The following is a 15,288-nucleotide window of genomic DNA, read 5'->3' as shown; positions in this document are numbered from 1 at the left end:
CAGTGCACAGCAGCCTAGTGAAGAACAGCAGTGACTGAAGTCCCACTTGCTCTGAATGGAATCTGTAATGCAAGATTATATGTCTGTAATAAAAGGCTACAACATGTCTTTTCCATATAAGTTACTTCCCTGTGTATAATTAGATAGACTCACTTGTGAAAATACATAAAAAAAAACACGTTGCTCATATCCTTTACATTCAACAATCTTTGTATTGACATCTACTTCCGGTGTCGCAGGTCGAAGTTCGCAGCACGCGATTGGTCGAACGTCAGTGTAGTGAGACTTCATTGGTCGGACGGACACACGCCTTTACAGACACTTATGAGACAACAACACAGGACAAGGTCAGAAAATTATCATCAGACATTTAAAATCCAAAAAGTGCTGGGAGGCATTTTAGCAGCTTGGTCTCACGTCAGTCGCTGTCGTCTTGGTCACCCCTTGCTAGCGCCTGTAGCGATGATAAGTCTGATGTTAGCTAACAAGTGCGTAGCTTAGCAGCTCAGTTAACGTTGCTGCAATTTAAAGGTGTGCTTATTGTCTCTGTTACATCTCGTTGGAACAGTCAGGTCAGTAGCCCGCAGTGATCAAACCACCGACTCCTTATCGTGACCTCAAATGTCTGTCGGGTTTGTTAGCTAGTCGAAACGCCACAATGCTAATAAGGAGCTAACGTCCTCGCTTTTGTTTCTGTGTACATTTTTCTTTTGTTGACTGTGAAACAGGGGAAGTAGCTGTGCAGTGTCTCACGCACTGTCAATATACACGAGTGAAGATAAGATTAATCTATCAAATGTGATGCTGCAGCAAGCAGGACAGTCACAAAATAGACACCAGTAGTATTCACAATAAAGTGTTTTATGTAGTGTGTGCAGAAAACACACAGTGCACACACAGTATACACAGTGTTAACAGAATATAGACAATGTTAAAAGAATAAACACCGTTGTAAACAGAATATACACAGTGTAAACAGAACAGTGTTACAAATGGCACATGAGCCATGGAATAGCACAGATAGACAGGAGTCCTGCAATGATGTTGGCCACTGTTGTTTTCTTTTTGATTTTTGTTTTCTTACACATTGAATTAGTCTGTAACAGGAAGTGGTCGGACATTAAAGTAGCTTCCCCCAATATTAAACTGCGAGCTCAACACCGACAGTAAATTTCTGTCTGAACGAAAAGCTGCTTGGATGACATTCATACGGAATTGATGGTTGCCTTTCTGACGCAGAAACAGTGCCGTTCAGAGACCTTCAAAGGGAGAGGTGCTCTAAAGTGTAAAAACCTATAATCCAGTCGGATTCTTTTTTTGCAGCGCCAAATCACCACACACTTAATGTCAAGGCACTTCACATTCGAAGGTCAAGACCTGAAATTACAGAGAAACACACCATTTCTCACAACAAGCAAACACTTAACGCCTGTGGAGAGTAAAGCTCCCTTTTTTTAACAGTAACAAACCTGGAGCAGAACCAAACAAAGGTTGGGGTGAATGCATAAAATAGGGGAGAGAGGAAAGGTGGCTGGACAAAAGAAGAGAGAGGGGGAGAGGGATACGAGAGAGATCAGGGACAGTTGTGCACCAGTTGGTAGTAGTGATAGTAGTACGAATAATAATAATTACATTAACAGTAACAAATAATGGTTGCGATCTGGATTCTGCAGCTCTGGAGTCAGAGATATCTGCAGAATGAGAGAGAGCATGAGAAGGAAAGAAATACTCCTACATAGTTTTGTAGCATAATTATAGCAACCCATATTCAAACAGACTGAAATATGGAATCTTACAAGCATCATACAGTTTAGGATAACCGAATTTCTCCAGAGGTGAATCTCAGAAAATAGGACACTTTGGTAAATTGAGGGTCAAATGGGCAAGAGCTTGATCCCCCAAATCATTAAATTTAAAACAAGACTTAATCTCTGATCAAAATTCTAAAAGGGATTGATTTGTTATTTTTGCTTAGAGTCACATGGACTAAAAACTCACTCCCGCTATCATGCAAACATAACTAACAGTTTTCCAATACTTCTTATCTGTTCATTCATGTCTTCATCAGGTGATCCATGTTTGTCTGATCGAGCCAACAGGGAACATGCTGACCGCACAGAGGGCATGTGCAGCGCTGGCTGCCCGGCGCCTGGTTAGAGCCTCTGTCTGCACGCGCACACAGCGCTCTCTGATCCACACGTCCACGCCCTGGCGGGACCAGACTGAGCTGCATCCTGAATGGGCTGCTCTGGCCAAGAAACAGCTCAAGGGGAAGGACCCAGCTGATCTGATCTGGCGCACGCCGGAGGGAATCAACATCAAGCCTGTGTACACCAGAGCAGACACAGCTGGCGGTGCTGATGAATTGCCAGGAGTGTTTCCCTATACTAGAGGGCCTTATCCCACCATGTACACTAACAGGCCGTGGACTATCAGGCAGTATGCTGGATTTAGCACCGTGGAGGAGAGCAACAAGTTCTATAAAGATAATATTAAAGGTAGATTTTGTTATGTACTCTTCCACTTTTAGCTGGAACACTATAAATTCAATCTACAAATTTAGTTGAATGACATTTAAATGAAAAAGATTGTACAACTATGAAAATTACAACTGCTGTAGCATTGTCATGTAATCACATAATGTAACCTTTAGGGGTTTCTCTTTGCAAAGCTTGCAAAGGCAAACAAGGAAGTCTCAAATCTGTACCCAATTACTCTTGAACAGAAATCTGCCATTTTCCCTCGAGAGGTGTTTAGCAATTTAGACAGCTGGAACAAAAGCTGCTTTCCTTATGCTCTAATTAGAAGTCAGCTTATTCCAATAATAAGAAAGGAAAATTAAGGCAAGTAAAGCATTAACAAGTCTATACTGGGAAAAATGAGAGTATAGGGTTGTTTAAGTGGTGCTGACATGAATGTTTTTTTAAAATATTTGGTTGGTGCAAGACAAACTGCTGAAAAGACATAGGGTGTTCAATACACAGATTATTAACAAATCATTTATTTTGTGGTTATAATTTTGATGGACTGCTGTTGCAGCAGAAACTGCTCATTGTTTTATTTGCTTATTTTGTCAGCAATGATTTTTTTAGTAGTTTTTTTATACCCCATCAGTAATGCCTATTCACGCCACCCATCTTCCTTTTCCCAAGTCGAACCATCAATATCCTCCGCTCTCTGTTTTCAGCCGGACAGCAAGGTCTTTCTGTCGCTTTCGACCTCCCGACACACCGGGGGTATGATTCAGACAACCCCCGCGTCCACGGAGATGTCGGCATGGCCGGAGTTGCCATAGATACAGTGGAGGACATGAAGATGCTGTTTGATGAGATCCCACTTGAGAAGATGTCTGTCTCAATGACAATGAATGGAGCGGTTATCCCCGTGCTGGCAATGTTTATTGTGACTGGAGAGGAGCAGGGTGTGTCCAAAGCCAAATTGACAGGCACCATACAAAATGACATTTTGAAAGAGTTCATGGTGCGCAACACCTACATTTTCCCCCCGGAGCCATCCATGCACGCCATTGCTGACATCTTTGCTTACACCTCCAAGGTATGTACCGGTTTACAGTCACCTGGTCATGTGCATTCATCAAATGGTACTGGAAAACTATTCCATACGTTTTTAATGGTACATATTAAATGATACTTTTGTTGATTCTCTGACTTAACCACTTTCACAGCACATGCCCAAGTTCAATTCGATATCCATCAGTGGATACCATCTTCAGGAGGCTGGAGCTGACGCCATCCTGGAGGTGGCCTACACCATCGCTGATGGCCTCGAGTATTGCCGCACTGGTCTGAAAGCCGGGTTAACCATCGACGAGTTTGCCCCAAGGTACAAAATATTAAGTGTGAAGGTGAAAGATTCCGATTGACGTCATTGATTGACATAGTTGTTGCTTTTGACTATGGCCAGATCAATTAAATGATATTATAAATTTAAGATTCACTGGAGCAGAAACTCTCACGGTTCACCTTATCTCCAGTCACTTTGATGCCGACTCAACACAAAGCATAATATATATAAGAGATGCATAATGGGTCAATTTCCCTGACACATAACGACATTCCTAAACTACTGTTTGACTACTGCGTCACAACGAAATGTCCCGCCTCACAATTACCTGCGCCTTTATTTGTTGAACCAGCAGATGGGACTCACAGACCGGCATAAAGCCAGATCAAACAATGCCCTAACAGTCAGTTTTTTCTCCCGCCTGTTCATTTTCAACGTCACAACCACACTGGCAACTGAGGCGTTGTCCCGCTTCGCTTTCTGTCATGTCTGGATTTGCTTTCCCATCAATGGCAATCAGATAAAAGCCTGTGTCTTATCAGAGTGAATGCCGATCGATTCCGTTCCCAATTCATAGAAAAGCCAGATGTTAGTGGGATTTTTGACCAGTGGAAAAGGAGCTAAAGCCCCTCCATGAATTCAATTAAGGCTCTCGTGTATTGTCATAGGAACAAAGGGAAGAGTTTCTGTGTGATTTCTTTACGAGATTACTCCCTCAGTTGTCCTCCCTAATAAGCAGTATTAATGAAATGTAGCCGCACCACATATTACGCACCCATAGATCTGTTTCCTAACCACGCCTGATTCCTTTCGTCGTGATCCATAGTCTTGGAGTTACCCATAATACAGCCTCTATATGTGATTCTCTGTGGCTTCACCTTATTTTTGCTCGTTTTTTGAAATATAAAATTTTCTGCTTCCTGTCACTAGCCACCAACATCCATTAGGTCCTCAGTACTTTCATCACTTTGATGGCTGCGAGGTTACGAGGGTCCGATCTTTGCTTCCTCGTAATGATTTCTCACACAGGTCACCCGCAATCAATACAAAGATGTCACTTATTTTTTAGACTTGGAGGCTTTTCCACCATTAGCTTTCATGTTTTGCGAGAGGCAATTTGCACGACCTGCGACCTGTACCTACGCTTGAGTTCAGGCAAGGACTGAACAATTGACTGCAATGTCATTACAGCATGGCCTTTTCAAAGTGCCACTGTGGTGGGCTTCCAGTGAACCACCATAGGAGCAAAGCAAATTGATTCTGCAGTGTGGTTTTTTGGGGATTTCGTCACAAAATGAAGGCAAATGCTTTCTCAGTTGTACAATTAGCGATTTATGCTCTAGAGCTGAAACGGAAAATCAATTAATTGATTCCGCTGTTTTCAAACGAAGGCAGTGAAGCCATGCTGAGCAACGTATTCTGCCTTTCTCTCATAATTGCAGGAATTACAGTTCTCTTTGTCATTTATCTTTGAGAACTGAGTTTCTTTTTAGGTTTGTGTCTGTAGGTTGAGCAAACAACTTAATTGAGAACGTCACAATAGGCTTAATGTGAGTGTTGATTATCTGTCTAACACTTGACTGAGGACAAAAAAAAACACAATACTGACAAAGATGTAACAAGTGTTTTCGAGTTTATTCGCTGAAAAAGGCTCAACTGCCCCTGGCTTATTCAGCTACCATTTATCTTTCTATTTTATTGACTGATTTCTCTTTTTCAATTTATGTTGTGTGTGCTGTCAGGCTGTCATTCTTCTGGGGCATTGGGATGAATTTCTACATGGAAATTGCTAAACTGAGGGCAGCCAGGAGGTTGTGGGCCACGCTCATTAAGGACAAGTTCCAGCCCAAGAATGCAAAGTCTCTTCTCCTCCGCACTCACTGCCAGACTTCAGGCTGGTCCCTCACCGAACAAGTAAATAAAAGTCATGGTCTTGGTAGTTTAACAAATTGTTAAAGTCGAACTGAATTGACAGCAGTTATATTTTTCTTCTGTGGCAACTTTCGTAGGATCCGTACAACAATGTGGTCCGAACGGTGATTGAAGGCATGGCGGCTGTGTTCGGGGGCACCCAGTCACTCCACACCAACTCCTTTGATGAAGCTCTGGGCCTGCCCACGGTGAAGAGCGCTCGTATTGCAAGGAACACCCAAATCATCATCCAGGAGGAGTCGGGCATTCCCAAAGTGGCCGACCCCTGGGGGGGCTCGCACATGATGGAGTCCCTCACAGAGGATGTGTACAACACAGCCATGATGGTTTGTCAACTGCTTCTGCTTCCTCTGAAATCAAGGATAGTTTTTCGACCCTTACATATACTCATGCCACACAGCTTAGGTCTAATTTCTCTCTTTGAAATCCTTTGTTCGAATATTGTTTTAGAACTCTGGCCCCGTGCCTGTTGAGTTGTAGTGAGGTTAATGACCTAATACATGAAGTAACTAGAAAAGTAATCCTACATCATAGAAACTCATTCACAACCTGTGTTTTCATTTGTACAGTTCATTAAAGACATTGAAGAGATGGGAGGCATGGCCAGTGCTGTGGCAGAGGGCCTTCCAAAACTTCGTATTGAAGAATGTGCAGCACGTAGACAGGCCCGCATTGACTCAGGTATACCACTCAGATATACATTCATGTATAAGTCCTGCTTCTCTGGTAGGTTCTACGTCACATCTTAACCTAGGCCTGCACGGAACCTTGCTGTAATTGATCGAAAATGGTCACATTTCTCACCTAGTTTGCCGTGAAAGGTTGAATTTATTGTCCTAATCTTCCCTTAATAGAATGTTTGAAGAAACTGCAACACAGCCTGATAGTTCTGCTCTTAAGGATCTTTTCCACAAGTTTTTTGTATTCGTCCAGAATAGCTCTTAAGCATTTGAGTGTGCTTTGAACGTGACGTTTAGTTTGCAGCTGTGACTACTAAGATTCTGATCAGATTTTCAGCAAAAATATTTAAATTTAAACTGAAAACTGTCAGCCAGTATCACAAAGCTACGGCATGGATCGTATCACAGCTTGACCCCAGCTTACCCTGTGTATTCTTTTCCTTGTGTGAGGTAACATGTTATTATGGGGACATTCATTTGAGTCAGTTTTGTGTGTCTTTGAAATTAACTTTACGACGACCCCTAAAGCCACAAATGATTGTGATGGAGCTGGAGAGATCCGGGAGTCACTTGGGAGCTTTTCTCTCTGATCCCCCTGCCACCTGTCCATATTGTTATTCATTGGCTTTCTGATTCACACTAGCGGTGATGTCTCTGCTGCTGGCAGTTTTGTTTTTTTTACCTCAAATTTTTCCATCTTTGTCACATAGATTTCAGATTGTGACACTGCTCACTGTTATTTGGGAACATAAAGAATTAGGAAATCTTTAGCATCATTTCTGCTTTTTGTTTTCAGTAGCCTTATTCTCGACATATAACAAATTTCAAATTATTATGAGTAATTACTTATAATATATATACTTAATATACTTAAATTATATAGTATAACGATAAGCAATCGGTGGTACTAACATCAGGAATTAAACCATGTTAGGATTCCCCAAATCAAATTGTATGTTATCTGGTGTACCATCAAGTTCAAATTCTTAGGGGATAACTTGAATGAGGTGAAGGGTTTAAGGGGTTACTGGAGCATGTAGGCGAGAACTGACTTAAAGGAGAAGAAGGGATTAACGGTGAGAAGGTCAGAGGCCACGCTGTGTTTCTCTTTCACTTGTTGGTTACTGTTATGTGATGTGTTCAGGTTCAATTTAAGCTTCTTTTATTTTTAGGGGTAAAGATTTATTCTTTCTTTCGGTCTTCTCTGTAACATTCCTGAAACGTTGAGGACAAATGTATGCTTTTGGTCCAGATGTTCACGATGGTGTTTTTGGTTTTGTTCATTCCTTTTTTGTCCTTTCCTTTTTAGGAACAGAAGTCATTGTCGGTGTGAACAAGTATCGTCTGGAGAAAGAGGAGAGTGTCGAGGTGCTGGCCATAGATAACACGATTGTACGACAGAAGCAGGTGGCAAAACTGAAAAAGGTCAGTGATCTTTCCGTATTGAATTCTGGCTAAACCAACCAGATCTACAAGAAAAGTATATTTTTGGATGTTTGTACAATCACATAATTGCATGTATGTGATTGTAGTTTCAGCAAGAATCACGGCAGGTCATTGTAAATACATACAACGTTAACGTGAACTGACCCCTCTGGAATCCATTCAGAATACGGTATTGAAACTGACAGGAGAACACTTCTGTACCTCCTGTCATTGTACACTTTACTATCTTGGGTTCACTTGCCTGTGGTGAAAGGTTAATGTGCATGAAAGTGTGATTCCATTTGGAGACAGGAAAGTGTTGATGCCGTAGGACATGACGGCCTAATCTGTGGAGCAGAATGAAATTAAAGAGGGTGTCTGTGTAGATTCTCAGTCATCCAGGTCATGATTTTACAAGAGGATTTGAATCCACTAGATTGTAGTTATTTGTTTCACCTCTCTAAGATACTTGTTGAAGAACTGATACTGAATCAGCTTCATGACTGTACAACTGGACTCACAAGATGTAGGGATGGGCTTGATGCCTTTACCGATATTGTGGGTAAAAAACTTCAGATACTGATATATTGGCGTTATATAGATATATGTAGCAACTGAACGTCCATCTGCAACGCATAACTCGAGAACCGTTTATCTGCCTCACACTTGTGTTAAGGGACCACTGAAGTGCAGTGTTGAATTTGTTACGTTTTAGAGACGTGATAAACCGGGATGTTTAGAACAGGCAGTGCCCTAGTAAAACTTGAATTTAGTTATTTCATGTCCAGGTGATTGTGTGAGGAAAATAAGGTAAAGTCTCTGTGGGTCCAGTGCTCAGTGTGGTCTGGTCTGTACAGTATACAGTTTGTAGGCAGATAAACAGTTGAAGTGCTGCATGTGCGTAGGAATCATAAAACTATAGGTCAAGAATTCAAAATCTATGGTCCACATTTCTAGTATTTATGGCATGATTATTAAATGCCTCAAAATCAGTATCATCGACATTTGTGGAACTAATAACCAAATACCTGCTGCAAGGAAAGTCTACAAGCTGTTTGATGTAATTCTCATGGTTAAAGAGTAAAAACGAATGTAAAAAGGTTTGACATAGTGTACTCCGGAATTCCATCAAATGTTTAATGCCATGTTTCTATCTTGTTGTAGGTGAGGGAAACTCGTGACCCTGTGGCAGCAATGAAGTGCCTGGCAGCCATTGAGGAGTGCGCCCGAACCAGGGAGGGCAACCTTTTAGGCCTGGCTGTGGAGGCAGCTCGAGCCAGGTCAGACCCCCCCCACAGACATGATACTCTCAAATGGCACAGACCACTTTGTTGTTTGTATAGATTTAGCCTCAGATACTTGTGATAATGGCTTTGCAGGTTTCCGGCCTCATAAATAATGTCTCTTTGATCTTATCTTACACGCATTCACTCGTCAGTAGCATGACCATTGTGGTTCTTTAGAAGCTCTTCTCTGCATACTGAACTTTGACCAGTATGATTGTCGTCAATTATTCTTGATAACTGAGGCTGTCATGTGACAGCTCCTTTAACAACCGGGCTTATTCAAGAGGGCTAAATGCATGCTCTATGGGAAGGTTTCAATCACATCTGACTAGGGGGGGCTAGTTTTGCTTCTCTCTTTTCATGCCCCTCTCACAGCAGACAGCTATCTCCCCCGTCGATCCGGAAAACTCTCCTGCAGGCATGCATATTTATGTATCAGGAGAGGAGGGGAAGATAGCATCACGAGAGAGAAAGAAAGGGTCCCAGCGGGAGTACGAGTGTTCAGAGACAGTTATTGACAGTTTGTCCATATTCTTCGTGAACACTGAACCGAAGGAATCAGTTAATGATGAACGTGAGCGGCGTTCACTTCAGCGAGCACACTGCAGGCCCCGGGGCTTGTCACCATGCTGCTTGTGTGGTTCAATCCAAGTGTCAGCAAGTTTATAGCCTCTGATATGTCCTCTGATATCCTCCTCTGGAGCTGCGTCTGTGTGTGGATCACAGTGGACATTAAGGTTAGAATAATGGTGTAAATGACCTCATTTCGAGAGGGATGGATTTGATTGCCGGGCCTTATGGACAACTGGGTGACGCTGTTTACCCCTGAAACTCCAAAGGTTTTTTGTGAACTCCAACATCCATCAGCCTAGTGGTAGATGATAATGAGTGAATACACATTTTGGTTGAACTATCCCTTAAGACTGATGTCAGTCAGCGAAGGAAAAAAGTAATTTTGTCCGCTTGTATTAACGACCTCAGTCTTTCGGTTCAGAAGCCAGAGCTCGTGACCACAGGTGATGGCTGGAACATAGATCGACCGGTAAATCGAAAGCTTTGCCTTGTGGCTCAGCTCCTGCTTCACCACAAATAACATATATTTATAATGTTTAAAATTTACACTTTATTTTCACATCTACATATAACCGCTGAACAGCGGTTAAATGCCTCAGCAAGTGGGAGGCAGTGGCATAGCAGAAACAGGATTACTTCACATCACATCTACAATTTAATGCTGTATTCTTTCATATAACCAAAACTTTGTCATTCACAAATATTAATATATTGAAGCTACTTGATTGTTGCTGTTTAATAACTCCAGTGCAACAGTTGTAGTAAAGTAGAGGGGTGAATCTTTCCAATACAGGAAGGTGAATTAAACGTACAGATAATGAAGCAAGCTGCTTGCAAAATGAGTTGGCTGCACTGCATTAATTAGCATTGGAATGATAAAAAACATATTTTTGAAGATGCTTTCTGTTCCTCTCTACAGATGCTCCGTTGGTGAAATTACTGACGCCATGAAGAAAGTGTTTGGTGAACACAAGGCGAGCACCAGGATGGTGAGCGGGGCTTACCGCAGCGAGTTTGGGGAGAATGAAGAGATCGCCATGACCCACAATAGGTAGAACATAAAAAAAAAAACAGCATCTGGATAATTATGGTAGATTGTTTCCTGTATTTCAGCCAAGTTAAAAGTTTGTTGTCTCTCTTGAATCTTAAGAGTTGTGGAATTTAACAAACACGAGGGCAGGAACCCGCGACTGCTGGTGGCAAAGATGGGACAGGATGGTCACGACAGAGGAGCCAAAGTGATTGCCACAGGGTTCGCCGACCTGGGCTTTGACGTTGACATCGGCCCACTGTTTCAGGTTAGTGTCATACATCACGCCAAGGTCAACTTGGGTGCGTTTGCAGCACGTGACGGCCTCGTCGCTGATCTGCAGTATCTTGGGCGAATCTGTGTTTCCTTGAATAAAAGAATGGCTATGTAAAGCACACCATGAAGCTGTGCATCTTCCAGTCATGCAATAACAAAAAAAATCGTTTTAGAACAAATGTGTTGGTCGGTTTGTTTGTCAGCAGGATTTGCAAAAACTACAAAATGGATTTCCTAGTAACGTCTTTCAGCCAGATGTCGGGGTTGCGTAGCTAGCATAGCACAGAGCTAGGCTGCTTGAGGGCACGGCTGCACCACCTACTGGAAACGGGTTTAACTTTAAGGCAAAAAAGTTAACTTTGAAAGTTCACAAATGTCGACCAGACAATTCCAGGAAGCTACTAAAGAAGAATAAACCTGCATTCTTTGTTAGAAATGGCCGTTGCTAAATATGGCTTAGAATAACTTGCCGTTCAAGTTTACTGTCTTTTGTCCTTTCGATGTGAAATGTTCTTAATTTGGTCTCATACTTAGTTCACAAATGTTGCTCTTCATTTGAATGAATATATTGTCTAACTCTCAGCACTCCATTTACATGAGTAAATACAAAATGACATACCGTACGTCATGCTTTTGTGAGTTACTGCCGACATTTTCACACTGCTTAGAAAACAATGGCCTCGGGAAAAGTGCTGGGGCCAATGATGGTTTTGGATAACTCCTGAGCACCATGTGATACTGCATGAGGATCTTAAAATCTGATACCAGGGGCACACGAATTTCAAAGTTAAGTCTGGCATCATCTGACTCTAAATCTGGAAACTCCGAGGCATCGTTCTGGATACTCAAAGAACACTTTGTAACTTAATCTGCAAGCGGGTTATTAGTTATGTAATTTGTTAGAAGACATTAGGCCTAATGCTGTTCCGTATTTTCCTTGTTTTTCCACCTCTGTGTGTGTGGTGCACAGACTGCCATTGAGGTGGCCCAGCAGGCGGTCGACGCAGATGTTCACTGCGTCGGGGTGAGCACGCTCGCTGCAGGACACAAGACGCTGGTCCCGGAGCTCATCAAGGAACTAAGGAAGCTCAACAGGCCAGACATCCTCGTCATCTGCGGAGGTGTCATCCCACCACAGGTGACCCTTATGTTTCGTGTCATGATTAAATTTCGATTTTCATTCTGCAAAAGTAAAAAACAACTTATTACAAAATGTCGTTCTCGATGGAATATTCTGATAATGAGGAGTAACAGTGCCGCTCCAGCTTTCATGGCGTCTGCGGGTTCCTCCTCTGACTCGCTGCCTTGTTTTCAGAGAGGCAACAGAGTCGTGTTTTGACCACACTGAAGCTGCTGCGCTATCAACAAGATCGCCATTGTGTGTGGAACCAGAGATTGGTTGAGATAACTTGGCTTTGTTGTGTTGACACACGACATTGGAGTAAATAACAGCGGGAGTCTTTAAATTAGCCGTGTTATCTGACAGAGCCCGCCTACTTGACTTTCACAGCAGGTGTGGACACAGTTACAGCCACAGATGGTATCTGTGTTGACAAGCACATCTCAGTAATGAAGCACATCTGGAGGATTTTTGTCTTTCTAAAGGATCTTTGGAAAGGCTTCTACATTTCTGACCTGGTAGTCATGTTGATAATGCTACCACACTGTGCACCTTTAGCTATGCCCTTCAGAAGCAGCTGAATAGCTGTATTACCCATCTATTAGAGAATGGCAGAGCAAAAGCTCATGTTTGTATGGATAATATTAAGCAATATCCAACCTCAATTGTATGTGGATGCTTCTCCATGTGTAGTACTATTACTACTACTAATAATAATAATAACTAACTAACTAATACTGAAACAGCATTCTTCTCAATAATCTTTATAACTAAATAAATTCCCCCTCAACTCTCACAGGCACACTCTTTCTACATAGCCTCCAGCATGGCCCCCAGCATTCTCTGTGCCGTTAGAAAACACTGCGTACACAGATAACAATTTATCTCATCTTGGTTCATGTTGAAAAAGGACATTGGGGATGAGGAACTCCCCTGATACATATTATTATCATTAATAATATAGTGTATAGGATACCTTGATTTCCAGCAGTGCAGATTTATTTCTGGTCATCCGGCTCCTTCCATTCTTAGTGATTATCTGTTAAAATGAGTTTCATCCCATTTCTTATTTATAGTCAAATAATCGTACTAATCAACAGCATTATGTCGTTGGGACGGTGCCCATCAATCTTTCTACGGTGTAAAGGGGGTTGAGTTCCTCCTCAGCTGCTCTCAGGCTACATCCATATCACAACCTTTTTGCTTGAGTGGGTCTTTTTCAAGCTAAACCAATCTGAAAGTGTTTAGCTCAGTATCAAGTATCCATACTAAACCGGGCATGCACGTGCTGGTGGACACGGGAACTGCTTGATTAGTTGCGCGTCTCCTACGCAACAGTGGTATCATTTTCATCACTATCAGGTTCAGCAATATTTGTCATTGATTATCTTTGTTCTGTTCCACACTGCTTGTTGAGGCTAATGCCGGTAGTTTTATACCGAAAGTGGGTCATGTGATAGGTGGTGGTGCGTTTTCAAACTGAAATGTAGTAGTATGGATGCAGCCTCAGTCTAAACTATTCCCCTTTCTCTTTTGTGTGTGTCTGTATCTGTGTGTGCACAGGACTATGAATTTTTGTACCAGAGCGGTGTCTCTGCCATCTTTGGTCCAGGAACCAGGATCCCACAGGCTGCAGTGGAGGTCATTGACAACATTGAGAAGAGTCTGGAAAACATCCGACAGGCCATGTGAACTCTTTTGAAAAAATAATAAAATAAATGGGGTAAAAAGTGCAACTCCAACTAAAGCTGTCTATTCGTGCTGTGTCGCAAAAAAACAATTGAGTTAGGACTGAGAGTGAACTCTTCTGTACAGAATCAGTTTGACGTGTGGCTGTGAAAAACAAGCATGTCCTTCCCTGCTGGGAGTTCGCAGCGTGTGCCGCAGTCAAAGTCAGTAGCAACCAGCTGTGATGTCATGGTTGTCTAAATTCTCTGTACATCAGGTTTGAGTTTATCACTAATAGGATCCTCACAGTTTGCTGTACTTCACAAAGGAAAGAATATCTCATCACAAAAATTGTTTAGTTCTCTATTATTGTTTGGGATGACATAACATCTAAAAAAAACCCGTCACAGATAGTGTCTTTGTAACCTTTTCAATGGTGATTTATTCAATACTGTGGAGTCTGCTCAAGTGTGAATTGAAGGATTAAGTATCTTTGAAATCTCATAATAAAAGCGTGAACCTGGACTATTGATTAACACTAAAAATTTAAATGTGATGTTCTTTAATTGTAATGACCATACTAAGACTGATAATCACATGAGAATAGATCATGATTTACATTAATGCAAATGAGGATTTACTGTGTGCCTTGAGGTGAGCTGCTCAGCAATTTTTGCCCTCCAGTATCAAATGTACTTCAGCAATATAAACCTTGGAATATGATGCTTCCATCGTGACTTTGCTATTCATCTAAATAATGCAATCTATATAAAACACAAGTAAGCCCTGTAATGGTTTTATTTTGAAATGTATGTGTGTTATTTTCAATGACATAGCAGAGTGCCTGTGTTATTGACACAGACATTTCATAGTGTTACATTCCAGGGTTAATAATGCCATCCAGTATAAAACACAATACAACATTATAAACATTAGAATATGATTATTTATTATGAAATGTGTGTAGCAGAGTTTGATTAGTGCAGTGTAGTGGAAATAAATTGTCATTTCATAATAAAAGCATTACATTCCTGGGTTTATAACAACATCCAATATAAAACACAAGCAGCATTATGAGCATAGAAATGTATTTTTATTATGTTGCATTGTTTTAATTTCTTTCTTTGCTGCATCAAGTTTCATTTAACCAGCTTCTGTTTATATAGTCATAGACAGTATTTTTCTTTGTGAGATGTTGAATCAGATTCAGCGCTCTGCTCAAAATAAAAACGTGGACTTGTAGCTGACTACTGGGTAACCTTTTTTCTGAAATACTCAGTTATGGAGAAACACCACATGAAGCCGCGCTGTGGTTTGACACGTTCATTTTGTGAACACGCCCTAAAACTGCAGTGTGGGCGCTAATGAAGCAGACAAGCAGCAGTAGCAAAAGCCGGAAAGAAACCTTCGGTTGCTATATGCTGCATATTTAAGGCTGACCTAAAGTACCAAAACGATACTACTGCTTTTGTGTAACCATCTAAACCTACACCT

At 41.6% G+C, this 15,288-nt stretch overlaps 1 protein-coding gene across 3 annotated transcripts; it reads left to right on the top strand.

The window, feature by feature from the left end:
* The first annotated feature begins 275 nt into the window (after positions 1–275).
* mmut (methylmalonyl CoA mutase) lies at positions 276–15,036 on the top strand. Of its 3 annotated transcripts, none has more exons than XM_062411028.1 (13): positions 276–347; positions 2,069–2,498; positions 3,188–3,555; positions 3,686–3,843; positions 5,547–5,718; positions 5,814–6,062; positions 6,306–6,417; positions 7,726–7,841; positions 9,006–9,121; positions 10,620–10,751; positions 10,851–10,998; positions 11,977–12,144; positions 13,690–15,036. In XM_062411028.1, exons 2-13 carry the CDS (start codon positions 2,105–2,107, stop codon positions 13,816–13,818), a joined length of 2,262 nt encoding a protein of 753 aa, XP_062267012.1. In that variant the 5' UTR covers positions 276–347; positions 2,069–2,104; the 3' UTR covers positions 13,819–15,036. The 3 variants fall into 3 exon arrangements, with proteins under 3 accessions (XP_062267012.1, XP_062267013.1, XP_062267010.1); XM_062411029.1 differs by having other exon boundaries at positions 329–347; positions 2,100–2,498; XM_062411026.1 differs by lacking the exon at positions 276–347 and adding an exon at positions 376–572.
* The last annotated feature ends 252 nt before the right edge of the window (positions 15,037–15,288 follow it).

The sequence above is a fragment of the Platichthys flesus genome, chromosome 18, assembly GCF_949316205.1.
Source record: "Platichthys flesus chromosome 18, fPlaFle2.1, whole genome shotgun sequence".
NCBI classification, from domain to species: Eukaryota; Metazoa; Chordata; class Actinopteri; order Pleuronectiformes; family Pleuronectidae; genus Platichthys; species Platichthys flesus.
This window is presented reverse-complemented; position numbering and strand designations above follow the sequence as displayed.

Bases quoted from the DNA above. Each gene is read 5' to 3' on its own strand.
- mmut (XM_062411028.1), top strand. From the start codon at position 2,105: ATGCTGACCGCACAGAGGGCATGTGCAGCGCTGGCTGCCCGGCGCCTG. The intron at 3,556-3,685 runs GTATGTACCGGT...CCACTTTCACAG, and splicing joins TCTTTGCTTACACCTCCAAG to CACATGCCCAAGTTCAATTC. The intron at 6,063-6,305 runs GTTTGTCAACTG...TCATTTGTACAG, and splicing joins TGTACAACACAGCCATGATG to TTCATTAAAGACATTGAAGA.